The following is a 20,474-nucleotide window of genomic DNA, read 5'->3' on the forward strand; positions in this document are numbered from 1 at the left end:
TTCTTCTGATGATTGTACTAGCAATTAGTGCTATCCACCATTGGGTATCAAACAATTTCTATTTGACAAGGACTCAGACATTCTTTGTTTGTTTCTTTTCTTTCCTTTTGGCTCTGGTAGCATTCATTGTCAAATGGTTTGGAGGTAAAAACTAGTTTTGTATTCTATTTTTGTTTGCTGGGTTTTGCAAGGATATTGGATAAATTACATTTTGCTTGTTTTTGCTAAACATGTTGATATCGCTGTCGTTTCAAAGAAACCATTTGTCGGAGCGTCTGTTGGTTACTTTTCTTTCTTGTTTCTTCTTGCTAGGAGAGCATTGACTGTAAGCTGCTTTTGTATTTTTATATAATGTTTTAAATGTCATTGTACGCCCTGTTTTTCCCACGGGCCGATTAGCGAGCCGAGCTGCGGCCTAATCATAATTATCTCGTGGACGTCCCACAGACCGGAGCTTCCGTCATTAGGTCGTACCTCCTTAGCTCGAGGAAACTCCAGGGTTCGCCAAGAGTGCACAAGACTTGACCCCAGATTCTGAAGGCCTATGGTCGAGTTAGGTATCCAGCTCGCGGTACGAACTGAGTATGAAGGCTATGACCCTTTGTAAAGTCAATACACGCAAGGTAAACGTGCATATATCAGACATCACGTGTTTGATATGCCCCTGACTTCTCGGACACGCAGCAGGAACGTGCGTATTCAGACACCCACGACTGGGTTGGGTCGTGCGACCCATTATCTCCTTACCTATCGATTTGACCATACTTATGTGTCAGGTTTAGGAATTAATCATGATTGTCACAGAGTTGATGTGATAGATAAGAGGGTCACGGGATGACCTTCTTACCAACTCCCAGGTGCCTTCTCCTATAAATATGGAGACCCTGGGACTTAATAAGGGTTGGATTCTCTATTGTAAGAAATGCCCTGTAATCAAATATCCAGTATAGAGCAATAATACTGACTAGTGGAGTAGAAGGATTTTAACCTTTGAACCACTAAAAAAAACGTGTCTTGTGTCACCTCTTTCCTTTTCTAAGATCTTATATCTGTTTCGATTCACATTTAGCACTAATCCCTTTCTCTTCATTTCTTAATTACCTGTTGGCGAAGAACCGCGTCAACAGTCATTACTTTGGGTTCATTTCTTATTTCTTTTTGCTCCCTTTTCTTTGTTTCTTTGCAGGTACTTCTTTCAACACCTATTGTTGTTTACTCTCCCTGAGTTCTCCCTATATATGTTTATGATTCTCATGCAGATTGTGGAAAGAATGTCAGGTTAGTCTTGATGATAGCCAATGTAATTGGTGTCTTACTGATTGATCATATTACCATAGACAACACATGTTGTGACATTATTAGTTATTGATGTGTTCTCAGTTGAATTCCTTTTTAGTGTTCTATTTCTGATGCTCTATGGGATTGCATTGGCAACCGAAGGCTGGGGTGTTGTTGCCTGTTTGAAAATTTATCTTCCATTTGCTGGTGCTACGGTATCAGCAGTTACCCTTGTTGTTTCCTTTGGTTTTGCTGTGTCCTGTCCCTGCTTGACTCTCAAGGTTTGTTCACATCATTCTCAATTTGCAAAGCTCAATATTCCATCAAGTGGGATGTATTACTAGTTGTTCAACTTTATTAGTATAAAAAAATTATTATACAATTCAATAACTTTGTTAAAATAAATGTCATTTTATTTTATATTTTTAGATGATGGAAGATGCCGTTCACTTTCTCAGCAAGGAAACTGTTATTCAAGCTATTGCTAGATCTGCCACAAAGGTACGAATACTGTTGTGAGATACTCCATCTTGCATGTTGAAGAAACTATTCTCTCGTGCTTGAGTGTGCACACTTACTTTGCATTTTGTTGTGGTGAACATAACTTTAGTTCAAGGTCCTTAATTTTATAATTATGGTATTTTGGTGCTAATGTTTCCAAAGGATGGATAAGAGTGTCTTCATCAGTTAAGAATTGTATCTAACACTATTGTCAAGATCCATATCTTTCTTGTATTTTCCTTTTACTTGCGTGAGATGGAATTTTGATATGGAACTACAGCATATATTCCGATGGCAGGAGAAATTTTCTTGATTCTGAATGCATCAGAATATATGTGAACATGTTGAGTTTTGACACTTGAATTCAAGTATTCAACTTTTCTAATGTGCAAGTAAATACGTGTATATATTTTTACTTGCCTTTAAATGCTCATAAAAGGAAAATCGTTTTTTACGATGTATTAGACTGTGCAGTGTCTTGTGCAAGTTTCTAAATACTCTTGTATGTACCAATTTGCAGTTACATAAGAGAGAAAAAGATGGAAGAGGAGCTATTAATGCAAAGACATGAAAAGGATGGTAGAGGTAAAGAAAGATGAAAAGCTCTCTTGGAGAAGGAAGAACGTAAATGGAAGGAGATAGAAGCTTCTCTCATATCCTCTATTCCTAATGCTGGAAGCATGGAAGTAGCAGCCATGTCAGCTGTTGTTCGTGCTGTAGGAGGTGATTTTGTTCTTGATGATTCTTTTGCTCGAGAAAGAGATTCTAGCATTGCTCACAGGATACGTTCAACTTAGTTAGCTCGTCGAGCCCTTCAGGTTTATTTATTATTATAACTATATAAAAGTGTTTAAGCTGTGTAAGACACTTGAGACTCTGTAATTAGTAAGTTATACATCAACCTCTCTAGCATACTATTGCTTAACTTTTCATGTTTTAAATCAACACAAGGTGTGTTTGCATTAAAGCTCATTATTTCTTTCTCACATCCACATACTGTCCAATGGGGTTTGAATATTAATTAGCCATCTCAATGCTGACTTGAACAAATAAGCTCCAACATTTTTTTGGCCCTAAGAGCATGATAATCTCCACTCTTAGCTTTCAGTTTGTACGTGGTATTTATGTTGCCTCCATCTAGGATAAGAATAGATAAGTGGATCTGATGTTGTTTCTTCAATAGTGTGCAACTCTTTTTATTGTCTATTTTTTTATATCCCTTTTCTTTATGTATTTTTTTTGGCCACGTTAATGGTAATCACTAAAAGTTATTGTATTTATTGACAGACGCACTACACCAAATACCCATTTCTACAACACATGAATATAATACTAATAAAATTGTATTATGCTAGAGTATTATATTGGGCATGAAAAAAGGGCGGTAATATATTACACCATCCTGCCACTTAGCCTTTTTTTTTCATTTCTGAGACCTGAAAATTTGTGAGACCCGAGAGACCCATTTCCTCTCCTTCAACATTTCCTTAATTCCAGTAAAGAGACCCGAGAGACCTGAAAATTCCTTTCATTCAATTCCTTCAACATTTCTGAGACCCGAGACCCATTTCCTCTCCTTCAACATATCTCAGGGGGCTATCGATTTACTCCTGACCATCTACAAAACGGAATTTGCAACAATGGGTGGTTACCTGACTAATTCCTTTGAGGTGAGTATCTTTAGTTTATGGTGTATTTATAGTTTTTGCTGTCATTGTGATACGTCATACCTTATGGGTATATGATTTAAACTTTTCTTCTATATCTTCTAATCTAATAGGAATTTGTGTACTTCACGAGAAATGCCTGACCTTATGATTTTGTTGATATGTGTAAAGCCTGTATTTTTAACAGTTTTTGCATGAGTTCAGCCACTGCATCACCACCACAAAAAGCAGCCATGGCGCTGACCTCTCTCCGCCTCCGCCGAACTATCAGCAACACTATCTCCACACTCGGTCGCTCTCTTGTCGCCACTTCTGCAATTTCTGCACCGTCTTCCTCATCACCTCCACTCCAGGGCTTCATTTCGATAGATTTCCCTACTTTGGTAGAGCATTCATGGCCTCTGCTCCATCAATCTCACCAGTTCAGATTGTCGTCTCTCTCGCTCTTGTCTGCCCGATCAGCGTACGGCAATAGCAACAACCAGAACGACGAAATTTGGCCTGACACGATACTGTTCGAGGGATGTGACTACAACCACTGGCTCATCGTCATGGATTTCCCCAAGGACCACAAACCTTCCCCTGAAGAAATGGTTCATACCTATGAGGAAACCTGTGCCAGGGGCTTAAACATCAGGTCTAATCTCACCTTTTCTCTGTCTATATACATAAATATATATATATATTTATACGGTATATGTTCCCCCCCCCCCCCCCCCCCTTTTTTTTTTTCTTTTTTCTTCTATTATTGTATTTTATAAGATTAGAAATGAGTAGAAATTTTCATGAATTCTATTTCTTTGGGTAATGCCTTTTAATGGTTTCTTTCTGTTCATTATGTACTAGGGTAAATGATTATCAAATGGGCTTTTCTTTTTTCTTTTCTTATTCATTTATATATTTATGTTTTGAATTATTTGGATGTATGTGTTTTAAATTTTTCTTCCTAGGGTTGGGGTGGCCTGAATGGGATTACATTTTTTTAAAATGTTTTCATCTTTGTTTCTTTACTACATCACTACATGTCATGAATCTTTTCGTTTTAAACATGTTTTTGTTTTGTACTGAAAGAGCTAGTTAGCATAATGATTCATATAAATTTTTGGTTTTTAGTGGCTTGGCACCGATTTTTGGAAAAAGATTTTATGTTGCCCTGTTGATGGAGAGAAAATTTGAATAGTTGGATAATAAATTGATTATGATACTGGGTTTGTCTTCTGTTTCTTCATTTTTTTTTTATATAAAAATAATAATAATTTGCTTTCATTTACGTTAGTTTGAAGGGCCTATGCAAATTCTTTTATGTCTCAAGACATGTAACATGTTATTAGTTTTGTACTCCAAATTAGATTTGTATTCAAAATAATTTAGCCTTGTAATAATTGCTTTCTTGGATACAGTATGGAAGAGGCAAAAAGAAAATTTATGCTTGTACCACAACAACTTACACAGGCTTTCAAGCTGTAATGACCGAAGAAGAGTCAGAGAAGTTTAATGGTAGTTTAATGTTACACAAAAGTTTACTATCGAAAGTTTCACTACAACAAAAATGAGTTTTAGGGGCGACATACCCGAAAAGTCGCCCCTGCTTAGTCGTCCGTGAAAAAATGTCCCTAAAGGGAACATTAGGGGCGACTTGAAGGGCCGCCCCTGATATTCAAATATCAGAGGCGACACAGTCGCCCCTAAAACTTGAAATGTCACCTCAAAAATTTGAAAATTTTGAATTATTTTTGTCGATATGTCGCCCCTGATACTCCAGTAGTCGCCCCTAATTGATTTTTGTCGATATTATCATGCTTAAACTGATTTATTTATTTATACAATCTAACCATGAATTATTTAATTTATATAGAGAAAAGAGTATAGAGAAAACACAGCCAACTATTTTGATTTCTCATAATTGGTACTTTCTTGTGACAACGAATAAATATAACAAAATGAATAAACACACATATATATACACATATGCATGGTTTATACTACTAAATCAAGCCACCATTATAAATATATACCAAAGTAAATTAAGTCATGCAAGTGCTACTACTAAAGTAAATATACAAAACAATCTCCTTTCTTACTTTCAAAAATAAAATGATCAATTTTAAGAATTAAATATAAGATTCAATACAGGGAAAAAGAAGCCATAATAATACCTTGAATTATATCTAAGAAACCAGACCCATCTTCCCACACAAACCATAAAAAAAAAACCAGAGAAAGATCAGTGATTGAAGAATGCGATTGATCTTTTCTCCTCTTCAAGCGCACAAGTCTTCTTTTTTTTTTTATCTAAAATAAGCATATTACATAACTATTTTTACAGTGATTGTTTTTTTTTCTTTCTATGTTTCCTATTAAAACTTATCAATAAAAACCTATAGAATAATATATATTATTGACAATTGGCTTTCTGTATATACTTTTCCATCCAGTCATTAACTCTAAACCAATAAATGTACTTAAAAACAGAGCTATAATAAAGACCTTAAGCATAGAATAACATCTTGACCTTGAAAATGGTGAAGAATGCATGACAAATGAAAGGTATAATAATTATTTCATTGTGGATAGAATGATATTAAATAGGATACGATCATAAGATACATTTGCTTAAAGAATGCGAGATCTAAAAGTGCCCAAAGAAGATCTACAAAATAGACTAGGTCAAGTGTATTACCTCACAGAGATGTTGTTGCCTAGGTTCTTGCTTCCAGCAAGGAAGATACCACCGTGACTCGCGCGAGGGAGACAGAGCACCATGACTCGTACTGGTGTGACTCGGACCAGCATGCTCCAGCGACTCAACGAAATGGAAAGAGTGCTCCATCGGTGTGGTGTGCTCCAGCAGCGAGCATTGTAAATATGATCAATTTTAACATATAACTTAATCAAAATCCTCCCCGCAATTACACCTATTTCACAAAACGGAACCTATAATTACTAATAAGAAGAAACAAACTCAATCTACCAAAAACACATTTACATGCAAAGAGAGGAAGATTAATTAGTTCTCTAAGTTGTTCACCAAATAATATATAGTGTTGACATTCAACAAAAGCATATTCTTTTGGCATTTTATGAAACAACTTGAATGCATAATAAAAAAAATAGCAACAACTCTAATTTTTATGCTATCAACTATATCACTTTCAGCAGCAATATATACATATATATATATCATTTTACATATAACAACACAGAGAGAAACCATGGGAGAGAGGTGAGTTACCGTGAGTGTAAGTGGGAGAGAGAGAGATCAAACCCAGCTGTTCCCAAAGCCCCCACAACGTACGTAGATCCCCATCCCCGCCATTGAGCCCGCATCTAAGACGAGAAAGACCACGAGCCCAGACCCACACCACTTCCCCATGCCCTTCTTCAAACAAGAGGCTCGGGGTAGTCAGAATCTCGCCGAAAAGTGCAAGAGGTGGACGATTTTGGACCATTAGTTGACAGCCCTGGGCAGCGCGTATGGTGGTGTGCTCGTGGGGGTCGACGTTTCGAGGGCCGACGGTTCGATTGGGCTAGCGCGTGTACGGCTCCGGCAATGGGACGATGGCCATTCGGGCCTGGCAGAGGCAACACAGTAGTCAGAGAGAGAGAAAGAGGGCTTCGAGGAAGATAGAGGAAAAGTGGAAAAGAAAAGCTTTATGTTTCAGATTTTTTTTTATTTACAAATTTTCTTATTTATTTAATTACAAAAAAAATCTGAAACCTAATATATAAATTATTTTTTTAGTTAACACAATTTCTTTTTTATTTAAATTAAAATCATATTGTGTGTGACTGAAATAAATCCCCAAATGTGTATTTTGACCCTATATTTTCGAAACAATGAGTGTTTTTATGCTCTTTTACTTAATAATTTTAAGGACTTGCTTTAAGAGTCCTTAATACTCTTTTAGGACTCGCTTTAAAAGTCACCATTCCTAATTTTTCAGCTCAGGTGTTTTTAGGACTCACAAAGCGAGTCCTTAAAGAGTATTAAGGACTCCCAAAGCAAGTCCTTAAAATTGTTAAGTAAAACACTCATTGCGAGTCCTAAATTGTGTTTTTTCAAGACTCTCAATGAGTGTCCTAAAAAATCCATAAATATTTTTAAGGACTTGCATTTATGTGCGTGTCCTAAAAAAGTGTCCCGTAAAGAGTATTTTGTAGTAGTGAAGGGTGGTGCTCTGAACCCTGTAGGCTACACCGATTTAGATTTTTAGACTGATGTCGATGACAGGAAGTCTACTTCTGGAATGATGTTTATTCTTCGGGGTGGATCTGTGATATGGAGAACCGTAAAGCAGTCTGCAATCTCATATTCCACCATGGAGGCTGAGTACATAGGTGCGTCAGAAGCAGCTAAGGAAATAGTCTGTCCAAAGAAGTTCTATTTGGATCTTGGTGTTATTTCAGAAATGGATAAACCGCTTGTGTTGTTTTGTGACAATACAAGAGCAATAGCCAACTCGAATGAACCTCGTAGTCACAAGAGGAGTAAACATATAGAAATAAAGTATCACATTATTCGAGAATATGTGGTCAAGGGAGATGTGAAGGTTATGAAGATTACATCTAAAGACAATCTTGCGGATCAGTTTAGAAAGACATTACCAGAAGCTACATTTGATAAGCATATCAAGGAAATGAGATTAGTAGAATTAAGGCATTAGTTTCAATTAGTGCAAGTGTGAGTTTGTTGGGCTTTTATGCCCTAATTAAAACTCAATTTCTTTGTAATCTCATTTATTATCAATACAAGAATAGAAATCATTTTTTGACTTGGTCAATCACTTTGCTCGCATGTTTTATTTTCATGATTATTTGTTTGATATAAAATTCTATTACATCCTGAGTATATAGCGAATCGTATTTATAGTGACATAATCATAGTAAATATGATTATATGTTCAAATATAAGTTAGTCCTAAGATTAGTTAGTGCACAGGATTTACACTGATTTGCCAATCTTCGATATGATCTACTTACACATCGTAGTGTTATGTTCTTTCCAGAACATTAGTAAAGTAGATAAGATCGGATGTATTTGTTACATCGGATTGGGCCGATATTGACAGTAGATAGGATAAGTAAGCATACCATTATTATCTATTCTAGTGATATCATATAGTTGACCATAGGTCAATTCAATCTCAATTCTGAGTGGTTAGTATTCTAACTGATTGTATTATTTGAGTTCTTTGACTTGTTCATTACCAACTTACCCTACGGACTAGCCCATACTTACATCTTGGGAACTCGGTAGTATAATTAAGTAGGAGTGTTAATCCACTACAACAAAAATGAGTTTTAGGGGCGACGCATGTCACCCCTAATAACCCGAAAAGTCACCCCTGATATATATTAGGGGCGACATGTCGCCCCTGATGAGTCGCCTGTGAAAAAATGTCCCTAAAGGGAACATTAGGGACGACTCGAAGGGTCGCCCCTAAAACTTGAAATGTCGCCTAAAAAATTTGAAAATTTTGAATTATTTTTGTCGATATGTCGCCCCTGATACTCCATTAGTCGCCCCTAATACTATGCTATGTCGCCCCAAATGTTTACACGTGGCATATTATCAGGGGCGACAGTGTCGCCCCTAATACTATTTTATTTATATAAAAAATAATAAAATTAACTAATTAAATACAATTTTAATTAATTATTTATCGAAATTATTATTTAAAATTTAAATAATTGAAAACAAATATATTAAAAATAAAAATATTATATTAAATATTCAAATTAGTTTATTAAAATAACAATTGTACATATTCATAATACATTAACATAACAAATATTCATATTTTTCATAAAATTTAACAATAATTAATAATAAAATAAACCCAGTCTCTTAAATCAGCTGCCTCGTCCTCCTCCCTATTGTCTTCTTGTTGTGGTTGTTGCGGTGGTTGTGGTTGTGATTGCTGCTTTGGCGGCATCGGCCAAGGATATTGGGGAGGTAATGTGGACGATCTAGCTCCATACATGTAGGGATACGACGGCTGGGAGGACGGTGGAATCGGCCACGGATAAGGTGTTGTTCCGTTCATATATGGAGGTACCATATGTTGAGACGGCGCTGCCCCATACATGGAAGGATGAGTTGGAGCTGGAGGTTGAGAAGACGAAGCCCTAGAAATATTGTCACTATCAGGCTTAGGCGGCATCTGAACGTTTGGTGGACGAAATGAAGGTACAAAAAATTGAGATAAGAAATTAACTTAATCAGTCAATTTCTGTAGATTATTCTCCAATGTTTCTATATATTCTCTTGAATGATGAGGAGGAACTTGAAACTCGCTGAAGTGAGAGTGTTGGGTAGATGATGACCCCGACCCCGACCCCGACCCCGACCCCGACCCCTTCAATTTGCGGCCCACTCCTCGCTCATGTCCACGCCTTTGGCCTAATACTTTTTGTAGCACCTCCACCTGATAAACTGATGACAGACTATCATTATTAGAAGCATCAGTGGATGTTTGCTGAGTTTGTAACTCAAAATCAACCTTCAGTTTTTCTTGTTTTCAAAAAATGTTAGACACTAACATTAAATATAACTCTATTAATATTAAAAAATATAATTCAAACTTACATAATCTTGGCGAGCATCATCGTTCACGAAATCATTTGTTGCTTTCTTCCCATGATAATCCTTCCATGACTCAATGAGGTCCGGGTTCGTCTAAAAAATATAACCCAAATGTTAGAGAACATATAATTTAAAAGAACATAATTTTGATAATATTTTATCTTTTACTTACTTTTTCAAAACGGATGGCTGCCAGCGATTTTGTACCCTGCGTTGTAAAATACTTTTGTTTCTTCCGATTTTCCTTATTCTTTACGGAGCGCGCAATAAATTGTAGACTTGTAAATAACTGACAGATCTGCTTCCACTCCTCCTTGTTAACATCATTGGTTGGGTTGTTTAGAACCTTATCCCAATCCTCCGGTCCTTTGTAGTGTTTCTCAAAGTGTTCGTGTCTTAGTGTTTTCCTATTACGGTATCGGTCTTTCATCTCTCGATCGATACCATCTAAACACTTTAAGAAATCCTTGCGGCCCGATATTTGATAATAATACTAAATTGAAAATTAAACATATTAATAATATATGTACTATATTAAAGAAATTTTAAAAAAATATATATTTAATACTATTTTTACCTGAATTATGCCAAGGACGTGATCCTTGTATTGTTTAGGCACTAATTCCCATGAATCGCAATATCCGGGAAGTTTCGTTTTAATTTGGGTTCCCACGAGGCGGAAAAAAGCAGCGTGCTCGCCCCCAACAACCTTGTACGTTCGCGGGCAAAACGTTACTTCCAGTGGTTTTCCATTTTTATAAAGCCTCTCATCTAGATCTTTTCCAATAGCTGTGCCACGACCATTTTTCTTAGTTGGGATTCCTGTATTTTTTTTATTAATTATACATAGAATATTAGTATATACATGATAAACATATGTGAGTAAATAAAATAACAAAAAAATTACCTGACTCGCATGTAGTCGAGATCCTAGTAGGATCCGGTGGAGGATCACCGCCAGCGTCTCCACCGTGAGCTCTAGCCACATCTGCTGACATCTACTAACACGACAGTAATTTAACCTATCTATTTTAATATTTAATTATTATTTATAATTAATTTATTGAGTATTATTTCAATTGATTAGGTCATTTGAAACATGCTATTTGGAAACGAACTTTTTATTTCTCAATATGTATAATACATTGAACACTAGATACAAAACTAAGTAGAATAGTCACTATCCTCACTAATTACATCAACTTCTATCAGGCACACATCATCAGTATTATCATCACTACGGTCGACAATTAATTCATCCTCATCTTCTGCTTCTTCTACACTGTCTGCCATATCATCTTCATTGTCATTAATAAATCCATCATCTTCTTGAACAACTAAAGAAGGTCGATGGGCCGTGTTGACTTGAGTCGCTGGTACATCAGATTGCTGAACAACCAACTCTCCGAGATCCACAGTCAAAACAAAATTCGATGAGTTGGTGTCATGTACAACATCAACATCAGCAATCATATCTGAAGCATCTGGAAAGTCCCAAACTTGCCAATGATTCACTTCTTGGACAACTTTCCAATCTCGTCCTCTAACGAGATCATCGATGTAGAATACTTGTTTTGCTTGACTAGCTAGTATGAACGGTTCATCTTTATACCATTCACCGCTAACATTGATACTAGTAATATTATTTACAGTGATGGTTTTTTTTTTCTTTTTCGGATCTGTATTGAACCATTTACATCGAAATAATACCACCGAATAAGAACCAGTAAAAGACAGCTGGAGTATTTCTTCAAGTTGCCCGTAATAGTTAAAACCTTCTGTTCCAGCAACACACACTCCACTATTTTGTGTAATTCGATTCTGATCTCGATTGTATGAAACAAATCGAACTCCGTTCACTATACATGCTTGGTAGGAGTAAGCCAATAGATCTGACCCAGATGCTAAAGCTAGTAATTCATCAGCATGCTCTAATGACCCAAGCTGGTGCAAGTCATATATCTAATAATAAAGAAATATATTAGAATGAGAATGTAATTTATAGTATGCAATTTGCTAAGTACAAGTTACCTTCTTATGAAACCATGAACGAAACTCTTTCTTATGTATCAATTTATGATTGGCAGCCATATCTCTTTGTTGCACCTCAGTTAGGTGTTCTCTGTTAATTAATTAACAATGTCAATATTGTTAATTAAGGAGTAGATTGAACAAAGAATAAAATGAATATTAATTATGTACTTACTCTAAATACACTTCAGTTTCTGGAGAATTATCCAATATGAACCACTCAGCTTTATTCCGAGTATTTTCATCGAGGGGCACGGGAATTCCCTTACTAAGAGGACGACATTGAGATTCAAACACTGTGAGGTGTCGATTCACATACGGTGCATCTTCGTTACGATCAGGATGATTAAATTTTGTTTCCACACCTTTGAAATACATTGAACAAAATGTCAAAGTCTTATCTGCAACATATCCTTCTGCTATAGATCCTTCAGGACGAGCTTTATTCCTGACATAGTTTTTTAATTTTTTCATGTATCTTTCAAAAGGATACATCCACCTCATAAATACAGGTCCTCCCAATATTGCTTCATCAGGCAAGTGCAAAACCAGATGGATCATTATGTCAAAGAATGCTGGAGGGAAAATCAACTCCATCTTGCATAAAATAACAATCAAGTCATCCTTAGCTTTCTCCATATCAGAAACGTTCAGTGTCCTAGAGCACAATTGTTTGAAGAAATTACACAATTCAGTGATGGTAGTGGATATAGATTCTGGTAAAAACTTGCGAACACCTACTGCAAGTAATCGTTGCATTATCACATGACAATCATGGGACTTCAACCCAACAATGTTTGAGTCATTGTCTGTGACTTTTTTCTTTAGATTAGAACAAAAACCATCGGGCAACTTCACTCCTTTCAAAAATTGACAAAAATCTCGCCTCTGTTCAAAAGTGAACACGTATGGAGCATGCGGTTTCATTAACCTTTTATTGGCATCCTCGTAAATCCACAACGATTTCCTAACCCCCATATTCTTTAAATCATGTCTTGTGTTAGTGGTGTCCTTAGATTTATCATTATCTAACAAAGTCCCAAGGAGACTGTCGCACACATTCTTCTCAACATGCATCACATCTAGGTTGTGTTTTAACTGATTTGAACTCCAGTAATCAAGTTCATAGAAAATACTTTTTTTTCCTCCAATTACTTTCCTCCGCACCTCGCTTGCGCTTCACCCCCCAAATCTGTCATGTTTACCAGACACTTGAAGCGGTAAAGCATTGACTTGATCTAAAACTTGTTGACAAGTAAACTGTTGTGTTGGATTTCTTTTCTCAACTTTTCCATCAAATTCTTTGTCCCTTCTATACTTATGATTACTCCTCAAGAATCACCTATGACTGACATGCGATGTCTTACCAATCACTCGAATGGAAGTGGTGTCTTCATTGCACGTTGAACATGCTTTATACCCTTGCCCGCTCCAACCAGACAAGCTACTACGAGCAGGGAAAATGTTAATTGTCCACAGAAGGGTTGCACGCATCTTGAACAATTCATTCATTGTGCCATCTCTTGTGTCGACCTCGTTAATCCATAATTGTTTTAACTCATCCACCAAGGGTCTTAGAAATACATCCATGTCTTTACCCGGTGATTTTGGCCCAGGAATAAGCAGAGTTAGCATAAAATACTCTTCCTTCATGCATAGCCAAGGGGGGAGATTGTAGTTCGTCAAAATCACAGGCCACATGCTGTATGATAAGCTCATGTTTCCAAAAGGATTAAACCCATCAGCAGCCAAGCCTAGACGAACATTTCTAGGATCTTTTGCAAAATCAGGATGGGTGGCATCAAAGTCTTTCCATGCAGACCCGTCAATCGGATGACGCATCACCCCATCTTCTATTGATCTCCTAGTATGATGCCATAACATGTCATTAGCTGTATGTCTTGAACTGTACATTCTCTTTAATCTGGGAGTCAACGAAAAGTAACGCATCACCTTGTGTGGAACCTTTTTCCCCTTCTTCTTTTCATTGACCCATCGACTACTCCTACACACATGACATGAATCTTTGCTTGCATGCTCATTATAAAATAAGGAACAATCATATTTACACACATGGATTGATTGATATCCCAACCCTAACTTACTCAGCTTCTTTTTCGCCTCATAGTGTGTTGGGGGAATTTTATTATCTTTCGGAAATGCAAATTTTAGTAACTTCAACAATTCATCGAAAGAGTTATTTGGCCACTTCCCTCTAACTTTCAAATGCATCAACTTCGCCAAAAATTTTAAGGATGATATCCAATCACAACCCGGATACAACTCAGCTTCAATCTCGTCGAACAACTCGTCATAATACTGTCCCATTCGACTGCCAGACACACCATCTATTTCCTCTGCATTTGTCGGTAAGAGGAAATCATCAACGACGTCAACCATCTCGTCTACATCTTCATTCTCCTCAACTACCTCATTGGCGACACTAGCTTCCACCTCACCGTGGTAAACCCACTTTTGATAACTTTGTTGAAAACCCTTGTCAAAGACATGAGCCTCCACTGTATCTATAGTTTGTAGTTTAACATTCAGGCACCTCACACACGGACACAAAATTCTCCCGTCGCAGTCTACGTGTTCTTTTGCCATTCTCAAGAAGGCTTGGAGATCGTTCCAATAAGCATCACAGTTATGATTCCTTAATTCCGTCCAACTCTTATCGATCGGCATCTACGATACAAGAATAAACAATAATTAAAACTTATTGACTATGTGTGTGTGCCCTAATCCACCTTTTCACTCCACTTCTATAAGGGTAAAGAAACTATCCCATTCAGATTTGTAGTATACATATAATTTAATCTACACTCTTAAAATTGTTTCGTTTATGTAAAAATTTTGGCAGCACCTCCCTATAGTTCTCATAAGTGGGCAGACTAAAATTAAGTTTGCCCACTTACGAGAACAAATAAGGAGACGCATATTGAAATCTCTATTAACGAAACAATAAAATGAGTACTAGATCAAATTATAGGTACACAACAAATCCAAACTATCCATGCAGACACATACCGTCCTGGATAATTCAGAGAAGCATATTTAAGAGTTCTTACTGACTCAGCTTCACCGAACGGGTCTAAGGCTTTTCGTGATTGAAAATAATTAATAAAACATTATCACTAAGTGATAATATATAAAACGTCTATAACCCCAAGCGGTGGCTCAGTTGGTAAGGGCGACCTTGAGGAGGTAATTCCTCACAGGTTCGAATCCCCACTGAGCCAATATTCCGTAAGGGGCCACTGGGGCTTTCTCCGGCTGAAGCGATGTGGCGGGTCCAATGGAGTGTGGCATCATCAAAAATTGGTGCGCCTCCGGGCTTTGTCGACATCGTTCAAGTGGTGGTAATACCACTTGGCACCAGGGCCTCCAGGGATTAGTGGGGGTGGGGCCCCTGATACCCTGGGTATCAAAATATATATATATATATAAAACGTCTATCCAATCTTTGGTGATCAAATTTTATCACCAAAGAAAAGCAACAAAAAAAGAAATATTTTTTAACACTAGATGTTTTATGATGTCTTATAAAATCTTATGATATTAAATTATAATTTTGTAATTTATTCTGAAATTATTTAATTTATTTTTAAATTACCAAATTTGTTAATATTAAATAAAATTATAATTTTTTAATTCATTTATCTAAAATTTTAATTTATTTTGAAATTATTTATCTAATTTTTTAATTTATTTTTAAATTACTAAATTTGTTAATATTAAATAAAATTATAATTTTTTAATTCATTTATCTAAATTTTTAATTTATTTTGAAATTATTTATCTAATTTTTTAATTTATTTTTAAATTACTAAATTTGTTAATATTAAATAAAATTATAATTTTTTAATTCATTTATCTAAATTTTTAATTTATTTTGAAATTATTTATCTATTTTTTTAATTTATTTTTAAATTACTAAATTTGTTAATATTAAATAAAATTATAATTTTTTAATTCATTTAGATAAAATTTTAATTTATTTTGAAATTATTTATCTAATTTTTTAATTTATTTTTTAATTACTAAATTTGTTAATATTAAATTAAATTATAATTTTGTAATTTATTTTGAAATTATTTATTTAACTTTTAATTTATTTTTAAATTACTAAATTTTATAATATTAAATTAAATTATAATTTTGTAATTTATTTTGAAATTATTTATCTAATTATTTAATTTATTTTTTAATTACTAAATTTGTTAATATTAAATAAAATTATAATTTTTTAATTCATTTATCTAAATTTTTAATTTATTTTGAAATTATTTATCTAATTTTTTAATTTATTTTTAAATTACTAAATTTGTTAATATTAAATAAAATTATAATTTTTTAATACATTTATCTAAATTTTTAATTTATTTTGAAATTATTTATCTAATTTTTTAATTTATTTTTAAATTACTAAATTTGTTAATATTAAATAAAATTATAATTTTTTAATTCATTTAGATAAATTTTTAATTTATTTTGAAATTATTTATCTAATTTTTTAATTACTAAATTTGTTAATATTAAATAAAATTATAATTTTTTAATTCATTTATCTAATTTTTTAATTTATTTTTTAATTACTAAATTTGTTAATATTAAATTAAATTAAAATTTTGTAATTTATTTTGAAATTATTTATCTAACTTTTAATTTATTTTTAAATTACTAAATTTGTTAATATTAAATTAAATTATAATTTTGTAATTTATTTTGAAATTATTTATCTAACTTTTAATTTATTTTTAAATTATATATCTAATTATTTAATTTATTTTTAAATTACTAAATTTGTTAATATTAAATTATAATTTTTCACTTTATTTTAAAATTATTAAATTGTTAATATTAAATTAAATTATTTATCTAATGTTTTAATTTATTCTTTAATTTATTTTGTTAATTCTAAGTATTCAATGTTTTATTTATTATATTATTATTTATTTAGTCATCTAACTCTATCAAAATTTCGGTAGCATAACATCTCTATTATAACATATCCCAAAAATTTAAAACCCTACAAAAAACACTCAGAAAATTCCCAGAAAATTGACAATGTACATATTATTAATCAAATTTAAATACTAACACATGCTATAATTTTATACACATATATAAATATATCACTGAACACATCTTACTTTGTACACACATTCACATATTAGTTAAAATAATAACATAATTAAAAAATAAATACCTTGATGCCACAAAATTATAAATACTCTAGTGACCAAATTTCCAAGAGATACTCCTTCAATTTCTACACAAAATCAACCCAAAAAATTAAATTTAAACAAAATTAAATTACAAAAAACAGAGGCATATTTATATATTTTACAAGACATATATACATATACATATACATATATTATATATATAATATTATGAACCGGTTATATATATACATATATATATATTATATATAGAACTACATATATTATATATACATACATATACAAAATATATACAAGCTTACCGTCTGGAGAGAGAGCCGAGAGGGAGTCTGAGCCACGAGGGAGCCAAGAGGGAGTCTGAGTCGGAGGTTCGGCCTGGGTCTTCAGGTTGGGTCGGCCTGGGTCTTGGGGTTGCGTCTGAGAGGTCGGAGAGGTCTTCGGTCTTGGGGTTGGGAGAAGAATGATGGTGGTTCGGTGGGGTTGGGAGGCAAGGACGATGATGGTGAGTGAAGGAGAGGGTGGGCCACGCTTGGGTCTTCGGAGGGGGAGGGTCGCGCTGCGCCTGGGTCTTCGGAGGAGGTGGGTCGCGCCGCGGGTCTTCGGTGAGGGTGGGGATGGGAGGCAAAGATGATGATGGTGAGTGAAGGAGGGAAAAAGGAGAGGAGGAGAGGGAAGAGGCGGCTGAAAAAGTTTCAGAGAAATGAGGGAAGGAGAAGAGGCACGGCTGGGCTAGGTTATATTAACAGTATTAGGGGCGACACGTGTCGCCCCTAATACTAGAACAGGTGGCAAAAAAACTGACACATGTCGCCCCTAATATTACACGTGTCGCCCCTAATATTAGAACATGTGTCAAAATTAATCTTATCAGGGGCGATGTGTCAGAACATTAGGGGCGACACATGTCGCCCCTAATATTAGATCATGTGTAAAAAATGAAAATATTAGGGGCGACACGTGTCGCCCCTAATATTAAAACATGTGTCAAAATTATTCTTATCAGGGACGTTTTGTCATAATATTAGAGGCGACAATATTTAGAGTAGATGCCAAAAATGATATATATCAGGGGCGACGTGTAAGAATATTAGGGGCGACTGCCAACCTGTCTCCCTTGATATTTCCTATATTAGGGGCGACATAGTGTCGCCCCTGATATTGTCGCCCCTAAAACCAGTTTTTCTTGTAGTGTTTATGGAAGTTCAATAGTCATGATCTTAACTTTTTTCCTTGAACAGGTCTATCTGGAGTTATCTTTGTACTCCCTGATTCTTACATTGATCCACAAAACAAGGAGTATGGAGGTATTTAACATGAACTTTTGTTTGTTTGTTACAATATCTATTTATTGTGTACTTAGTTGCATTTATATCCAATGATTTTTAGAGAACTAGATTATATCATAGACTATAGTTGGACCTGTGTAGCACTTATTTATTTATTCAAGTGCTGTAGGATTAAAAAAATATTAAAATGAAAATAGAAAAACCTGAGACTTTCTCTTCAATTATCAGGGGATAAATGCATTGATGGAACAATCATTCTAAGGCCACTGCCAATTCAGTATGGTAGGCAGACTGGAAGATATGGTGATCGGAATCAGCGTCCAAACCAACCAAGACAAGATTAGCCGGGAGGACCAGTGCCAAATCAGCAGGAAAATCCCTCATGCGGTCAACATGGTCCTATGCAAGGAGGTGGAAGGAACTATGGACCTCCACAAAGTTATCCATTCCAACAGAATTATGGACCTCCTGGACAAGGGGAACAAAGGGATCGTATGCCAATCAATGCTCCTGGTAGGTAATGGACATTCCTTGCCTATCTCTTATTCTGGCTTCGTCTTACTTTCATCTAATTAAATATCTAAATGCTTGCATCTGTGTAATACTCTTTGTGTACCCCAAGTTAAAAAAAATGTCGTCTTTGTCTCACACACTTACCAATGCTAATTCTGTGGTCACTGAATTTTTTGTTGACTATTGTTTTGTTAAGGATCTACCAACAAGGAAGGTGTTACTCTAGGGTGTGCTTAAAAATGGTCTCGACCAGCGAAAGTCACCTACTACAAAGTCATCAAGCTCCATTTCTCCAACCCATCCACCTGAAGTTTTTAAGTCTTATTTTCCTTCTAGTTTTTTGTGCACTAAAGAAAGATCAGTCTTGACCAATATATAGCATATGGGACTTGGTCATCCTAATCTAAGTGTATTTTATCAAATCAAAGCTAATGAAAATCTACCGTGTTCTTCAAAGTTTGATTTTTGTTCTGCATGTCATATTGGCAAATCTAAATACTTAACATAAAACATAAAAAAAAAAATACAACGCATCCATTTGAACTCATGCATACAGATGTATGGGGCCAGCCCCATTACTCTCCAATGATGGATATAGGTACTATATTCACTTTATAGATGACTTTAGCAATTTTGTTTGGATATATCCCATGCGCCTAAAATCTGAAGTTTAATCCATCACACTTAATTTTTTATCTTTCATTGAAAGAAATTTAATGTCTAAATCAAGTCCGTTCGAAGTGATTGGGGGGAGGAGGAATATAGGTCACTACATTCTATTTTTACCTCAAAAGGTATTGTGTTCACACACCCATGTATCCACCCACTTACCAACAAAACGGAACAGCCGAGAGAAAGCACCGTCGCGTTGTTGAATTAGGCCTCACCTTGTTATCACATGCTCACATGCCACTAATGTATTTGTGGGAGGCCTTCCATACTACTGCTTTTCTTATCAGTTACCTACCCCACACACACTTTGTCACACAAATCACCACTTGAAATTTATAATACAAAAAGCTAAATTTTCATTTTCTTCGGGTTTTTGGATGTACCTGCTACCCCCACTTAAGATCCTACAACACACATAAGTTGCAATTTAGATCAGCCCTATGTGTCTTCCTAGGCTATAGACCCAATTATAAGAGATATAAATGCCTACACTCTAGTGGTCGCATGTATATAGCTCATAGTGTCAAATTCAATGAAGCTGAATTCCCATTCAAACTTGGATTCCAAACCCCTTCAAGCCAATCATCTTCTGCTCAAACATCAGATTCATCATTTAACTACTCTTATTGGATACCATATTTCTCCTCAAGAAATTGTGTAGCACGTGACCAACACTCTGAGTCAAACCTTCAATACAGCAAGCCCTGCAACAACACCTTTGATATCCTCACCAGTAATATCCTCTTACGAA

At 35.0% G+C, this 20,474-nt stretch overlaps 1 protein-coding gene and 1 pseudogene across 1 annotated transcript; one reads left to right on the forward strand and one right to left on the reverse strand.

Annotated features, from left to right (window-relative positions):
* Positions 1–3,652: 3,652 nt before the first annotated feature.
* LOC133821667 (multiple organellar RNA editing factor 1, mitochondrial-like) lies at positions 3,653–19,158 on the forward strand (annotated as a pseudogene).
* Positions 10,952–12,399, reverse strand: LOC133821666 (uncharacterized). Its single transcript, XM_062253832.1, has 2 exons — positions 12,064–12,399; positions 10,952–11,994 (listed from the first exon to the last, which is right to left on the reverse strand). Exons 1-2 carry the CDS (start codon positions 12,121–12,123, stop codon positions 11,197–11,199), a joined length of 858 nt encoding a protein of 285 aa, XP_062109816.1. The 5' UTR covers positions 12,124–12,399; the 3' UTR covers positions 10,952–11,196.
* Positions 19,159–20,474: the final 1,316 nt, after the last annotated feature.

The sequence above is a fragment of the Humulus lupulus genome, chromosome 3 (genome assembly GCF_963169125.1).
Source record: "Humulus lupulus chromosome 3, drHumLupu1.1, whole genome shotgun sequence".
Classification (NCBI taxonomy): domain Eukaryota; kingdom Viridiplantae; phylum Streptophyta; class Magnoliopsida; order Rosales; family Cannabaceae; genus Humulus; species Humulus lupulus.